We start from the raw sequence: 14,196 nt of genomic DNA, 5'->3' as shown, positions 1-14,196 counted from the left end.
GATTCGAACATCAACTCTGAGATGCTGGTACATCCAGCTGACGAGTCACAAATAGGACGAAACGCGCGTCCTGGACTCCACTGCTAGCCACTATCCATCTCTGCTTACCATGCTTGTGAATTAAGGCTATATCGAGGCAATACGCACAGTGTGTACATATGCCAATTAGAGACTGACCAGTTGCAGTCCTAACACATCGATGGGAAGATTCAAACAAACAACACTAAATGAATTTAAACTTCACCCCATCGCACAAGCAAGTGGCTATCAGGACTCAGTGGCCGAGTGGATAACGCGATGGCGTTTGAAGCGAAAGGTACTGGGTTCGAGTCCTAGAGTGAACATCAACTCTGAGATGCAGGTACATCCAGCTGACGAGTCACAAATAGGACGAAACGCGCGTCCTGGATTCCACTGCTAGCCACTACCCATCTCTGCTTACCGTAAAGTGGTATGTTTCCAGACCTTCCACATATTTCACATGTTATTTCCTATTGGTCATTATTTACAGTTGTCCTAACTATGACTTTCACGCGTCGTTTTCCTATTGGTAAATTTTGAGTTGTCCTAATTATAACCTTTACGTGTCCTTTCTTTCCATTAGTTACTGTTCATAGTCATCTTAACTGTATAAATATGCCTTGTCTGTAAATTATTTTTGTTCTGCTTCTGACCCCATAAACAATTCTCGCTTAACATCTGTGTTCTGATTTATTGGAGTTGGGGAACAGTATCGGGGTCGTACTAGGATATCTGAATTTGGTCAATCGTAGAATTTCGTGTAGTCCTATCGCAATACGCGATATTTCGCGACGTAACAACTCTTTTTTTAAAACAACGTTTTTAATATGTGTATGAAACCATTAAATATTTGAAGTGAATAATCCACTTTTAGCGCACTTATACGGTGAACAATAAAGCCTGGGGATGTTGAGAACAAATCACTAGCTTTACTAAGAAAGGAACTTGGTGAAATAAGTGACCTTCAAGATGTGGAAGGCCAAGTTAATTCTAACAAAACATGTTATTTCATGTATTTGCGTACTGTGCTACTGGATCCCGAAATACCAATATTTGTAAGACAGGGATCATTACAGCGGTCATCCTCGAGCAACTTCTTCACATTTTCAGGAATCTAAAACATAAAAAACTTGTTTCAATGGTCCTATAAAATGGAAGTATAAATGTATCCTTGAGATAATTACATAGTACATTGTCCATAAAACTATGACTAACACTACACTTGTAAGCACAATAATAATAAAGAACTAGAAACAAAAATTTGAGATTACTAGCTTACATAGTGTGTAAGACCATATGTTAGAGACTATATTCATGTATGAAAGAAATTATACAACTTCCGTAAATAGAACTCTTCATCTACACATCAACTTATTATGATAGGTGACAAAGTGATACGGGACAAAAGAGAAAATTTACAACCATTATAAAGATACATTCGGATGAATAGTATGTAAAAAACAACGAAAATCAAAGAGAAGAATCAAAGTTTGTATAGAATGCATTCAAGAAGCTTTTGTTGTCGTTTTCTTTTCTGAATCCTCAGAAAGAAAAAATAAAGACAGTCATATTGTTTAAAAGGGGGTTTGAGTTTAACGCGATCAAGGTTATTAGTTTACATAATGCTAGAAAGCGATGTATATGAAAACAATAAGTATTGCCTAGCTCGGTAGTGCCAAAGTATTCAAGATTCAAGGATTTGTAACGCTGGTGATCGATTAAAATATAGTCCATTCATTATTTACTTAAACTGAAAACCTGAAAAATAGACGGCACACTGAGGTTTCGGTGTTCGTTGTGCATGACGTAAACAGCATATTTCGTGAATTTTAACAACGAACAGCCACGTATCAATAAAGGAGTAAAATAAATTTTAACTACTACTGTGCCAAATTTTACGGTATTCAAATGATCGAAACCACCCAGTAAAGAATTTTGTAACATCAAACCGACTAGCACTATGTGATTACAATTATAAACAACTTTTCGAAAACATATCTGCAGGAAATAAACTAACTGTAGTCGGTAGAACTGCTGTATTGACTGCTTGACATGCTTCTTGAAAATTTTCCAAGACAAAAGATGAATCCAGGTTATTCTCACGTTTACGTAATTGACTCCAAAGTTCAACTGCACCTAGAAAATAGATGATTTACAAACTTGACAAAAACTTCACTAGTATATAAATGTATCCTAAATAAAATTGATGCAAGAATACAAGAACGATCATATAAACTATTTAAGGAGACACCGACTGACAGTTTGTTTTATTGAAACAAAGCTGGTGCAACAAGTGAAAATTCGGAGCCTACACAACTTCGTGACATACGTAAGTTTTTGTCTTAAGCCGCATCTATCATGTTCAACAAATAGCATCCAATCAGATTGAATTAAATTATATCTATGTAATTAAGAGATAAATGAATGGTAACCAAACAAGTTTTGGCACCAAGGACAATTATTTCATGTCGGATTTTAGAGGAAATCTGGATATTATTTGTTATCATTTCATAATCATAGTAGGAATCCTTTATCAGCGAAATATCGGTTGAGAGTTCAGTTCGACGATGCATTATGTTTAGTTCAAATCGACGAATAAAACCTGATTGATTATCTGGGCTACCTATTCCTGCCATCTAGATATTTCAACAAGTTATCTGTCTTTTGTTTGTTTCAACACATAATTATGTCAATTAATTGCACAAACTATTTAACCGCGTTTTTGAAAAGTTCACAACATTTCGCTGCACAAGTTAGGAAAGAGCACAACCAGAGACATTGTGGTTGCTGGTGATATACATCGGAAAGAATGTACATTATTCGGATGTCGATTCCTGAACTCCTAACACCTAATTAGCGACCACTCAATATTAATCGTCAAGATCGATCAAGAAATAAGAAACAGAAATTTGTTGAAATACTTTGCGCAGAAAATTCTAAATTTACCAAAAATATAATATTGAATAAAGCTAATAATAATAACAATAATAATAATAATAATAATAATAATGAAACCACAGTTGACAGTATTTGTATGTACGCCATATACATTAAACTACTACTACAAAATTAGCTGCTGACTTGAAGTGGTGATCGAGTTTGCCCATCGTGACGACTCAACCGAGTCATATTGGCCAAAAAGTATGTTTCTTTAGGTCGTACCATGTTAGACAGGTCGGTTAGAGAACGGTGAGACCAAAACTGGCAACTTAGGGTCAGAGAACATTATTATTTTATTATCATTTAAACACATAAATATTGGTACAAGGAAGCACCAGATACATATGCGCCATACAAATCTCATTCAATTTGCTTGAGGGCTGTGATACTGCCCAGGTGCCCAAACTGAAGCAGGTGGTTTTCTTAGGGGCCCACACCCGGAGCCTTTGACCGAAAGATCTGATCCACAAGGCAGTAGAGCATCGTGATTAGATGCAGTCCCATGGTAGCCGGTGATTCACACGTCATTTGTTTCCTCAGTCTACTGGAACCCATGAGCACCATTTGTTTAGAATCAGGGTTTCTCAACTCCCCTAGGTGGACTCTCCGTGTCCACCAACCCGGCTAAAGCGCCGGACATTCGCTTTTCGTCCTCCCAATTTCGTAAAGAACACCCCCGCCACGAGAAGGCAGTGAGTAGGACTTCCCTGGCAGAGGTTACTAGTTACATCGAAAAGATTGTGGTTTTCGAGTATGCAACGCAATGGTTGAAAGTTATGTTTCGACTACTGTGGTAGTCCTAACAATGTGTTTGAGCATCTTTCCACCGATCAAAGTTTGAGAAATTCAATGGGAAAAGTATATCTAAATGTGACTAAAAATTAAGTGAATACGTTTTTATAACATTAGAGAGTTTTATTACTATTATTATTACTATTGTTATTATTATTGTGAGCAGAGAAATGAAGAAGCCATGACAAACAATGGGAGCCATTTTTGGGTACGTTATTTTACTTAATTTAAGGTTTGTAAAATACTAACATTCAGTTTTGTCCCTCGTTTGTTCTGTAAATCATAAACTTTCGTTTATTGTATGATTTAAACCATAACCTTATTTTGTTCCAGAGCCATTGTAATTTAAACGTAGGCTTTTGTACTCTATCTTTCCACTCCAATGCCTAATTTGGACATAATTGTATTTTTCTAATTATTTGTCCGTTGTGGTCATGTTAGTTATCTATTTACTCATGTGTCTTTTTACACGAATCTGAATCGGGAATCAGGAATAAATCTAGTAGTGTAACAGTTGACTTGTCTTCTCTCTCGCTTGTCAACTAATCAGATGATAGGATAGTTTTTGGGCCTCCACGTAAGGGCTTTAGCTCAATTCCGATTCATGAGTTTTTAGCTTCAAGGTTAAACCAGTAAGACCTTCGCGTCAAGGCCTTAACGTAGATCGAGACAAGTTCCCTCCTGTATATTATTGTGTAGATATATCGAGGACGTAACAACTAACATTATTATTATTAGGCCCAAAATGAATAAGTGATAAATAGGAAAATACCTGTGGAATATATTAAATAAGACAGTAAACCCAAATATGCTCGATGTGAGAACTAAATAAAGTATTAATGTATGAATTTATGCAATAGGTTATATTTAGTGGGTACGCGTGAAAAGTATACAAATGCAATTAAATAATTGGTGTACCGCTTTAAAAAACAATCGTTCAGGCAAGCCAATAAAATGAGAGTAAACAATAGCATCTAACCTTAGTAAGGAGGGTCAGTTTTAACCTTTGAGTGATTGCTTAAGCTGATATTACTACTCTTTTTTAATATTGACTATTAAAATCTCTCCTTGTTGTACATACATGGTGCGGCGAACTGGAACGATGTACATATATGCCAGGATTTATATTGCTTATGGCTGACTGGATGAGTTAAGAGATGACTGTCAAGACAATAGTAAGTTTAGGGAAATTAAGGCTTAAAATTTCACAATTGAAAGTTATCATTAAGACAAAATGTTGAGTATATGGAAACATTTAAGTAACAACATCATACACTGGAAATCAAATAGAAACAGAAGAATAATGTGTGGTTACCTTTAGAAATCATATCTTTAATCTCTGCCTTTTCTTTATGGTTTCTTGGGAAATGGCCGTGCTAAAAAAAGGTGGGAATCAAAGAAAATTGGAACTTAGTGGGACAATTACACAACATGGAGAAACCAAGACACACTACATTAAATACAGTTTTTTTAGTAGAAATAAAATATTGAAACTGAGGGATTAGTCCAATAAAATGGTGACGCAAGTAACTGATAGATATAGCGTAAATTGAAATTAGAGCAGCAAATGTAGTAAAATATAAGATAATATCAGCAATCAATACGATAGTTCTTCACATCAATTATCAATAACTTGACAATTAGTTTTCATATAATCACCTGTTTATGAACTAACTACTACCAGGTTATGTAAACCAAATTAGTTTGAAAAGCTTTGATCAGTGATTCAATTGTAGAGGATAAATGCTTTAAAATATCGAGCCACAAAATGCAGGTTAAAAAAATATTAACTTCACGACATTAAACTTATATGCCTACATTTTATCTGTAGCATTTACAGAGTAGCATTCTATTTACCTACTGGCAAACAGAAGTAACAAAGGACCTAGAGTAGTTGTGTACTGTGTAGAGTATTACTAGAGAAATCAACACAAAGAACTGAAAGTAATGACCCTAACAGTAGTACACAGATATAAAAACAACGGAATAGAAAACCCGTATACAAAGAAAATAGGGGATGCAAAATAAGATGTCTATGATTTGCAGGAATATAAAATTGGTTACCTCCACCTAGAGCCCCTCCAGGGTTACTGACCACCCTAAGTCCGGATAAAGGGGGAAAGTCGGGCCCTAGATTAGCATCCGTATCCCGTAAAATAACCTTGCTAAGAAGACATTAATCATAAAAGATCATGAAACATTAGCTACAAACAGTAGTTATTGAATTAAATTACAAAGTCTAAACTTGATAATCTAGGTTTGCTAACAGGCAGCTCATAGGGTTCACACTTCCTAACAGAGCTTATGTCGATAGTTAGAAAGTTCATAATTTGACGAAGCCTTGATCTGATAATCTTGGGACGATTTTTGATCTATCTCTATTCAACCTAAAATAGCCTGTCGAATGAGACAGATGGTAATAAATCTTCCCTAACACATGCTTTAACCATTACAGTTTACGATTTTACATATCTAATGATGAAATTATTTTTCTTTTATAGGACTTCCATTTAGCTTTAATATTATTTTCCCAGAGTTTTAACTATGTTTCAAAGAAATAAGAATCGTTAACATCCATAACAATCAAATCAGTTCTATTAATTGGTATTTTCTGACCTAAAACAGTTGATTCCAAACGCAGATTAAGATATACAATGTTAGTCTGTCTGAAAATGAGGAGAACAAGCAAATGAAAAGAGGAACACTAGTTAATCTTTATACCATAATGCGGAAATATCACTTTAATAATAGAATCATTCGAACACAAACAGGGCAACTTTAGATATCAGTAGTTAGATTGACATCACACACCGATGAGTGTAATAAAGCATGGTGAACTTGATTTTTAGTTTCCACATGATTATTTAAATGATCGAATGAATAATGCTACCGATTGAAAGCTAGTTCTATCAACGTTTCCAAATGGTTTTTGCAAGTTGGCCAAATAGCTGCAAAAAAGGATGTATGAGCATAAGCCACAGATTAGAAAATAATTAGCATAACAACAGATGTGATGTCAGACACAGCTTTGAAGACAAGAAACGAATGAGTAGTACACTAGTCACTCAGTCACACGCAATGTAGAATCCGGTACATATTTGCAATAGTTCAGTTTGCCACACCACCTTATTACAGAGAGATGAAATTACCAAGCCAAAACACATGGTTGAAGTAGTAAAAATATCAGGAGTAATGGAAAAAAATTAGGCATAGAAAGAAAAAAGATTTCGAAGATTTGAGGGGAGTTGAAGAGTGAATGTATCTATGCCATTACGATTAATGTGAGCATCAATATTAGCGACAAACGGAACAGAAACTGAAGATACTGACCACAAATCAAAATTGAAACAAATCTCTAACAGCAGTAAAACTTACTAAAGAAATAAACTTCTGCAGAAAAACATAAACAATTATGAGCCACGGTGTATGACAAAGCTGTTCAGATGACATTTCCTCTAACGGTTGTTCGTTTACCATTTTAACGAAATCAGAAAACGGTCGATCAAGTCTTAGATCAGGGCAATAGGAATCTGGATGGGATTCGACTATCACATGTTCAGGAGAGCAGATTCTTAAATATCCAATGACACCAATGCTGAAGCATACCACCAAAGTGATAGAAGTGCCACTCAAAAGCTGACTGAGACGAATTAGTAATCTATCAACAAAAGAAAACACACATTTGTTTTGATTGTTCAAATTTATACGCTGAGATTACTTTATAAATTGGTTTATTCATACTTTAAACAAAGATCCAACATAAATATTCTGATGTACTCTGAAATCTCACACTACTCAACAATCATATTATCATTACTTTACTTATCGGATACCGAGTTGTGACGTGATTAGAGTACCGTTAAGTCATAGTTTGTTTTGTCTACAGCTACCCACCCATTTGAACGCTAACACCGGACAGAATTATTTCAGATTGTCACATTACTATCACGATCAATACATGTAAGAAACGATGACGAATGAGTTAGACACTAACTCATACTCATACACTCAATCAGTGCCCAACGAGCTTTATAATGGTTGTGGAGCTTAAGATATAATCAAGCTGCTCGAACCGAGGTAGGCGGAAATAACTTGAACCTGAGAACTCATGATTAAAGGTCTAGGTCACTGAATCCGAATTTCGCCATAACACTAAACATGGTGGTAACATTTCTAATATGAATATACTATTTCTGCTAAGAAAAGCCTACAAACATCTGGCAAGTGAAACCAAATTTTCGATCGTGAATTTGAATATGCAATCACAACTGCTATTGTGTAAGTTCCCATCAGTAATACTCAGGCTGACGGTGACTAAGTAATTTCTGATATTCTGGAGTAGTTACACTGTGACTGCAAAAACATTTAAGACTTTTAGAAATGGTCATCTAAGTGCTGAAATGAGCAAGGCAGTACATCCATTATTAATTTCAGTTCTTGAAACGGTAAGCGATGGATAAGTTGGTCCTTAATAGTAAACGTTGAGAAAATAACTTTTGTGATCATTTGAAGTCAACAGAAGGAACCGCTAGACATTAGCCACTAATGGACCGTGAATACAATTAAATTCTCAGTACAAACGTTTCATTGTACAGCGTTTATTTTCTTTCATGGCTTAGTTAGTAAAAATTAAACTGATTCATTCATCAGAAACTTAGTATGTCATACATCAAGTGTGAGGAGTAATGGTACAACCCGGTTGTCTAAACCGAAGTAAGTAGACCGAGGTTCTTGCCTGGGACTTAGAGGCTGAAAATCGATCATTAGGGATCATATCACAATATATTTTGGTAGTCAGAGTCAACGTAGGACCTGATATTAATGTATATCGGCTTGGGTTGCTGTTACTACCAAAGAGAGGAATTTCGGCATGCGAAAATTAAGCTTCAAATTTCAGGTTTTCCGGTTGCTCACCATACTTCATACGTATGAGGACGTGGATATATCGTACAAAAAGCTACTGGATTTACTCATCGATACACATAATGCATAAATAAGCATGCACGCCACAGGAAAGTAGTGACTAGTCGTGCATGCAGATAATCAAGTGACTAATAGTGAGCTGACAAAAAAAGCCTAACATACAAAATGACGAGATAATTTGCACATATTGGTACAAAATCAGTTGAACTCAGTTATCAATAGTCGACTCTGAACAAGGACAACTGTTATATTTTTAACCATTTTGCCATAAAATTTGTCTAATAACGGGTTGAAAATATGTAATATCCGTAACATATCGAAACAAATCGCTTCGGTAAATGAACATAAGTTGGCTTACCATGAGTTTTCTAAACACTGATTCTCTAGGGGAATTTATGAACCATAAGGATTATAACATGTTTTGATTCAACAGCCTTAAGTCGGCTCAAAAGTGACCACCCAAACTTTTTGACGAGTGTCACATAGAAGAGCAACATAAGAACGGGATAAAAATTAAATGTATACACGCACAAAAAGACGTTGAAACGGTGATGACAAATCAGTCAGCCGTAACGTAAAATCTGGTACATATGTACACCTCTCTAAGTTTCAATAGCATAAAAGCAATGAGAAATCGTTCGGTCAAATAACAAAGTCGTAAAGGTAGTAACGTAAATAGTTGTCAAGTGTACAGAGGTATACTGCCAACACTAGCTCCCCTGTAGATCAAAAGATCAATGAGAAAAACAAATTTGGCATATTAGGGAACGTAAATCCTTACTTTTCTCTGGCATCTGTTACGATAACAATATCAAAAGAAAAGAAAATTTGAGGGTCCTTTTCTAACAAATCGCGAACATCCTGTTAACGCTTAAGATATATATGGTATAAACAAGAACCTCAATCAAGTAATTTCCATTAACTTCGTCGTTTAGCTCCATTAAAGACTCTGTTACCACCTGTGCTCTTGCCTGAGAAGTATTTTGCAATGAAATGTGGTGTAGCTACCTTTCCAATATGATCTTCTGTAACGAAGAAACTAAAAGTTTATACGAAAAAACGTTCGAGTTACTTGCTTCCTAAATCTTTATCAGTTACATAGGAATCATCTATAACTGTGAAGCTCCCGACCCCTGAATGTTACGGATTTTGTAAGTATATGAATACCTGGAAGTACTAAATTTTTCAATATTTCTGCCCCCAAACCTTCAGCCCTCAAAAGACACACTTTGGCATACTCAAGTGCAAACTGCCCATGATCACCCCATAGCCTTAACTGTCTATCATACCGCTTGTCCTTCTCACTCCTTTTATGCATTGAGTTGCGCCATATCTGAAACTAGCGCTAGACGGGAACTTTTATCCACACTATTGTACACCACAAGTAGTAAACCTGATATTCCGTAGATCTTAATTTTCGTTCTTCTTTCATAGGCGTGTAAAGACATTTGTGACAGATCTCGTACTTTGAAAGGTCTAAAAGCCAAATTATTGTTTGAAAGTATACAACAACACACACACAGGAAATTACAAACATGATTATTTTCCTGACTAATCAGATTTCATATTGATAAATTGTGTTTAGATCACGTTTACACATTGAGCCAATGGGTTCCACGGAAAGTCTAGGACAGGTAGGTTCCTTCATTTTAGATTATAGTCGCTGAGACAAACAAGAATTAGAAGAGTTGTCAAATGCTGGTGAAGATACGACGGATATTCTAGTTTAACAACTAGCTACCAGTAGCACCTTCTATAATCGAAACCCTTTTGGCCAAACAGAAATGAGAAGTCAGACGAGAAGAGACAGGAAAGATATATTTGATTCGTTACCAATATATCGAGAGACTTCGTTCTTAACTGGCTATTGTAACGTAGGAGCTGTGTCCCACGCCGTGTTGCAACGTGATCTGGTGCGGATGCATGACCGAAAGCCTTCAGCTAAACAAGTCCACTTAAACAACGTGGTCAGCATCCAATGTCGAACACTTAGAAAGCTATTGATTTTGGGGAATTATTTACAGCTACAGATCACTCCCCCCCTAGTGGAGTAGTGATGCCCCTAAGACGTGACCAGCCAGAAGTTTAGACCCAACGAGTTTGTCGTTGGTAAATACTCTTCTGATAGCTTGCTTCGTTTAGCAGCGTCTGGTCGTCTTTCCTTAAACTAAGGGACCAAAATGTACAACGTAGCAATAAAGAAATAAAGTACAATGAAAATTTCGGTTCCTTGCGAAACTTCGTCGTTCTTTTCCAGCCGTCCTGGAAAAGAGGAAAAATAAAATGTGTGAGTGCATGTCGAAAATACACTCGTACTTGCGTAAGGACACAAGATGAGCGGGGAAAAAAAATGAATAAACTAATACACTTACAAAACTGCGTAAAAGCGACCGGGAAAAAAGGTTTTTCTTGGTTTTTTTTAATATGAAAAAAATATAAATACGCTCAAACAAAAATAAAAATGTTTTGTTTTTTGTTTTTTTCTAATAAAATAAAAAAATGAGCATATTAAAAAAATATTTTTTTATAATAAACAATGAAAAGGGGATTCGAGATGAAGCTTGTGTCCTACGTGCAATATTCGTTAAGATGTTCTGGAAATCTTACTCTTCTTCCAGAACGCGTTGTTTTAGGTTTATCTATCGACGTTGATGAAGGATCAAGTTGTGTGTCGGCTGTCGTGTAGGGTACTACGAGTGTAGGAGCCGTGTCGTACGATTGTACCGAAGGAAATTCGACGTAGCTAGGGTCTCCATCTAAGTACACTGCTTTGGGGCGATCGATACTCATGCTATCGTTCGTACCGTTCTTATCGACTACATAGTACTTGGGTTCGCGTTGAAGAACTTTGAAGGGTCCTTCGTATGCCGATTCGAGAGGTCGTCGATGTGAGTCTCGACGAACGAAGACGTGTGTACTATGTCGTAATTCAGGTTGAACGAAAACATCAGTTGATTGAGGTCGAGTGTGAGCAGGTTTAACTGAACACATAGCGTTTGTAAGCCTACTCATGTAAGAGTTTAGATCCATGTTCAATGAAGAAGCTGAAGGATCCACGAATTCTCCTGGAAGTCGGAGTGTCGTTCCGTAAACGAGTTGAGATGCAGTGTATCCAATGTCAGCTTTCACTGCATTGCGGATACCTAGCAAGACGAGTGGAAGAGCGTCTGTCCACTGTGAAACGTTTGAAGCTGATAATGAAGCTTTTAGTTGTCGATGAAAACGTTCTACCAACCCGTTTGCTTGTGGGTGGTAGGCGGTCGTTCGGAAGCGCGTGATTCTTAATAGTGAGGTCAGACAACGGAAAAGTCCAGATTCGAACTGGCGTCCGCGGTCTGTAGTGATTGTGGAAGGGCAGCCGAAATTTGCTACCCACCGTTCAACGAAAGAGCGAGCCACTGTTTCAGCAGTAATGTCCTCAATCGGTACTGCTTCTGGCCATCGAGTAAAACAGTCTACGCATGTTAAGAGATATGAGTATCCGTTCGAATCGGGTAAGGGTCCTACCAAATCTATATGGACGTGGTCGAAACGAGCGTCAGGGGTTTTGAAAGAGCCTAAGGGACATTTGTTGTGTCTTATGACCTTAGATTTCTGACAGCTTACACAGGAGCGTGCCCACTCTCTCACGTCTTTATTCATGCCAGGCCAGCAAAAGCGTTCGGCTATAAGTTTGACTGTTGCACGAGCACTTGGATGAGAAAGATTGTGCAACGTATTGAAGACGTTGCGTCGATAATGTTTTGGTACTATTGGACGATCCCCACCTGTAGGTGTGTCACATAGTAAGGTTTCCTTACCTGTTCCCATCTGCTTAATACTTAGTTTAAGAGTTGTCGAGGATAACTCATGCTGAAGACCAATGTCTTCTTTTTGAAGCTAAGAGAGTTTAAGAAGGTCGATTCCTTGGAAACTGTTCAAGGAACTTATTCGAGACAAGGCGTCTGAGACTACATTGTTTGCTCCAGAAATGTGTTGTATGTCTGAAGTAAACTGCGAAATGTAGTCGAGTTGTCGAGACTCTCGCGGTGAGTACTTGTCTGAAGATGAACTTAAGGAGAAGGTAAGAGGTTTGTGATCGGTAAAAAGCGTGAATTCTCTTCCTTCGATGGAATGTTGGAAATGCCGTACAGCACAATACATAGCTAGGAGTTCCCTACCGAACGTGCTGTACCTAGATTCCGTGTCTAGCAACCGTCTCGAGAAAAATCCTAAAGGTTGCCACGAGTTGTTAACCCATTGTTGTAAGAATCCTCCGATTGCTGAGTCGGATGCGTCTACGGCGATACTAATGGGCGCTTGAGTGTCCTGATGAGCAAGCAGGGTTGCCTGAGCGATGTGTTCCTTAACTGTGGAGAATGCTTTACGGGCTGTGTCGTCTAGACTAATTGATTTCCACGAAGCTGGTCGGTTAACGGTTTCATAAGGGATGCGCATTTGGGTATGAACCGTCTGTAGAAACTTACAAGTCCGTTAAAAGTTCGTAACTGCTTGATCGTGGTCGGTTCTGGGTAATCCAGAATGGCCGCCGCTTTGCTTCTAAGGGGTCGGATGCCTTGGGCATCAATAGTGTGTCCTAAGAAGTCTAAGGAGTTAGTTCCGATTTGGCATTTCTGAATGTTTACAGTAATGCCATGCCTTTGGAGTCGATCGAAAACAATGTCCAGATGCTTGAGATGTGATTCTCTGTCCGGACTTGCTATTAGACAGTCATCAACATACGCATGTACGAAGTTGAGACCTCGGAAGACGTCGTCTATAAACCTTTGGAAGGTTTGAGCCGCATTTCTTAAACCAAAAGGCATTCGCAAGAGTTCGTAAAGACCGAAAGGAGTGATGATGGCGGTTTTAGGAATATCGTCAGGTGCCATCGGTATTTGGTTATAAGCCCTAACTAAGTCGATTTTGCAATCAGAACAAGGAGTTACGCAAACAGATTACTTAGTGTTTCCGTCTATTAACCTTCGTGGGCGTGTGTCGATGAGTAGATTGTGGTATTGTAACAGGTCTATACCAATGATTGGCATAGAGACATCTGCAACCACGAAAATCCAGTGTATGGGTTTGCGTAAACCCACGTTAAGGCGGACGTACCTCTCGACCACGAGAGACAGATCGCCTACGTGCGACACTTCTACGCGGGGTTTTTGACCGACTACGGTCATTACGAACTCTAAGATATCGTGTAAGCGTGTGACATAGTTCGGCTATGTCAGTCGGGGTCGATCGAGGTTTTTTCTTGACAGAAAGAACCTCGGCCTTAGATGATTTTGTGATTTCTAAGGTGCAGTCGGCAGTTACAGCCAGCTCATCTATGGCGTTGTTTCGAAACGAGACGAGCACTGCCTGTACCTGTTGAGGGAGTTTAGACAAGAAAAGTTGTCTGAATAGGCCATCATCGAAAGTTCGTTGGCCGATAACCTCTCTCATTCTTAGCAACATGTCTGTCGCAGAACCATGTTGCAAGTCGATGTTATGGAAGAGTTGGTCTAACCATTGTCGATCAGTTAGATCTCCGCG

The 14,196-nt window shown here is 37.8% G+C and overlaps 1 protein-coding gene and 1 non-coding gene across 2 annotated transcripts in view; one reads left to right on the top strand and one right to left on the bottom strand.

Annotated features, from left to right (window-relative positions):
- Positions 1 to 10,005, bottom strand: part of Smp_087920 (putative app binding protein) — a gene marked incomplete at its 3' end in the record, with an annotated part of 15,907 nt that extends 5,902 nt beyond the window's left edge. Inside the window, exons 1-9 of the mRNA XM_018798039.1 lie at positions 9,844 to 10,005; positions 9,749 to 9,809; positions 9,685 to 9,715; positions 9,576 to 9,647; positions 9,458 to 9,537; positions 7,129 to 7,411; positions 5,069 to 5,129; positions 2,039 to 2,157; positions 1,046 to 1,135 (exon numbers count right to left, since the gene is read on the bottom strand). Coding sequence (XP_018653021.1) covers positions 1,046 to 1,135; positions 2,039 to 2,157; positions 5,069 to 5,129; positions 7,129 to 7,411; positions 9,458 to 9,537; positions 9,576 to 9,647; positions 9,685 to 9,715; positions 9,749 to 9,809; positions 9,844 to 9,994 — 948 coding nt within the window. The 5' untranslated portion in view covers positions 9,995 to 10,005. The remainder of the gene's footprint in view (positions 1 to 1,045; positions 1,136 to 2,038; positions 2,158 to 5,068; positions 5,130 to 7,128; positions 7,412 to 9,457; positions 9,538 to 9,575; positions 9,648 to 9,684; positions 9,716 to 9,748; positions 9,810 to 9,843) is intronic.
- Positions 275 to 341, top strand: Smp_tRNA_01132_Pseudo_TTG.1.1. Its single transcript has one exon. It is a non-coding gene (tRNA).
- Positions 10,006 to 14,196: the final 4,191 nt, after the last annotated feature.

This window comes from Schistosoma mansoni, chromosome 6, assembly GCF_000237925.1.
Source record: "Schistosoma mansoni strain Puerto Rico chromosome 6, complete genome".
In the NCBI taxonomy this organism is placed as follows: Eukaryota; Metazoa; Platyhelminthes; class Trematoda; order Strigeidida; family Schistosomatidae; genus Schistosoma; species Schistosoma mansoni.
The sequence above is the reverse complement of the archived record's forward strand: the minus strand, read 5'-3'. Positions and strand labels throughout refer to the sequence as shown.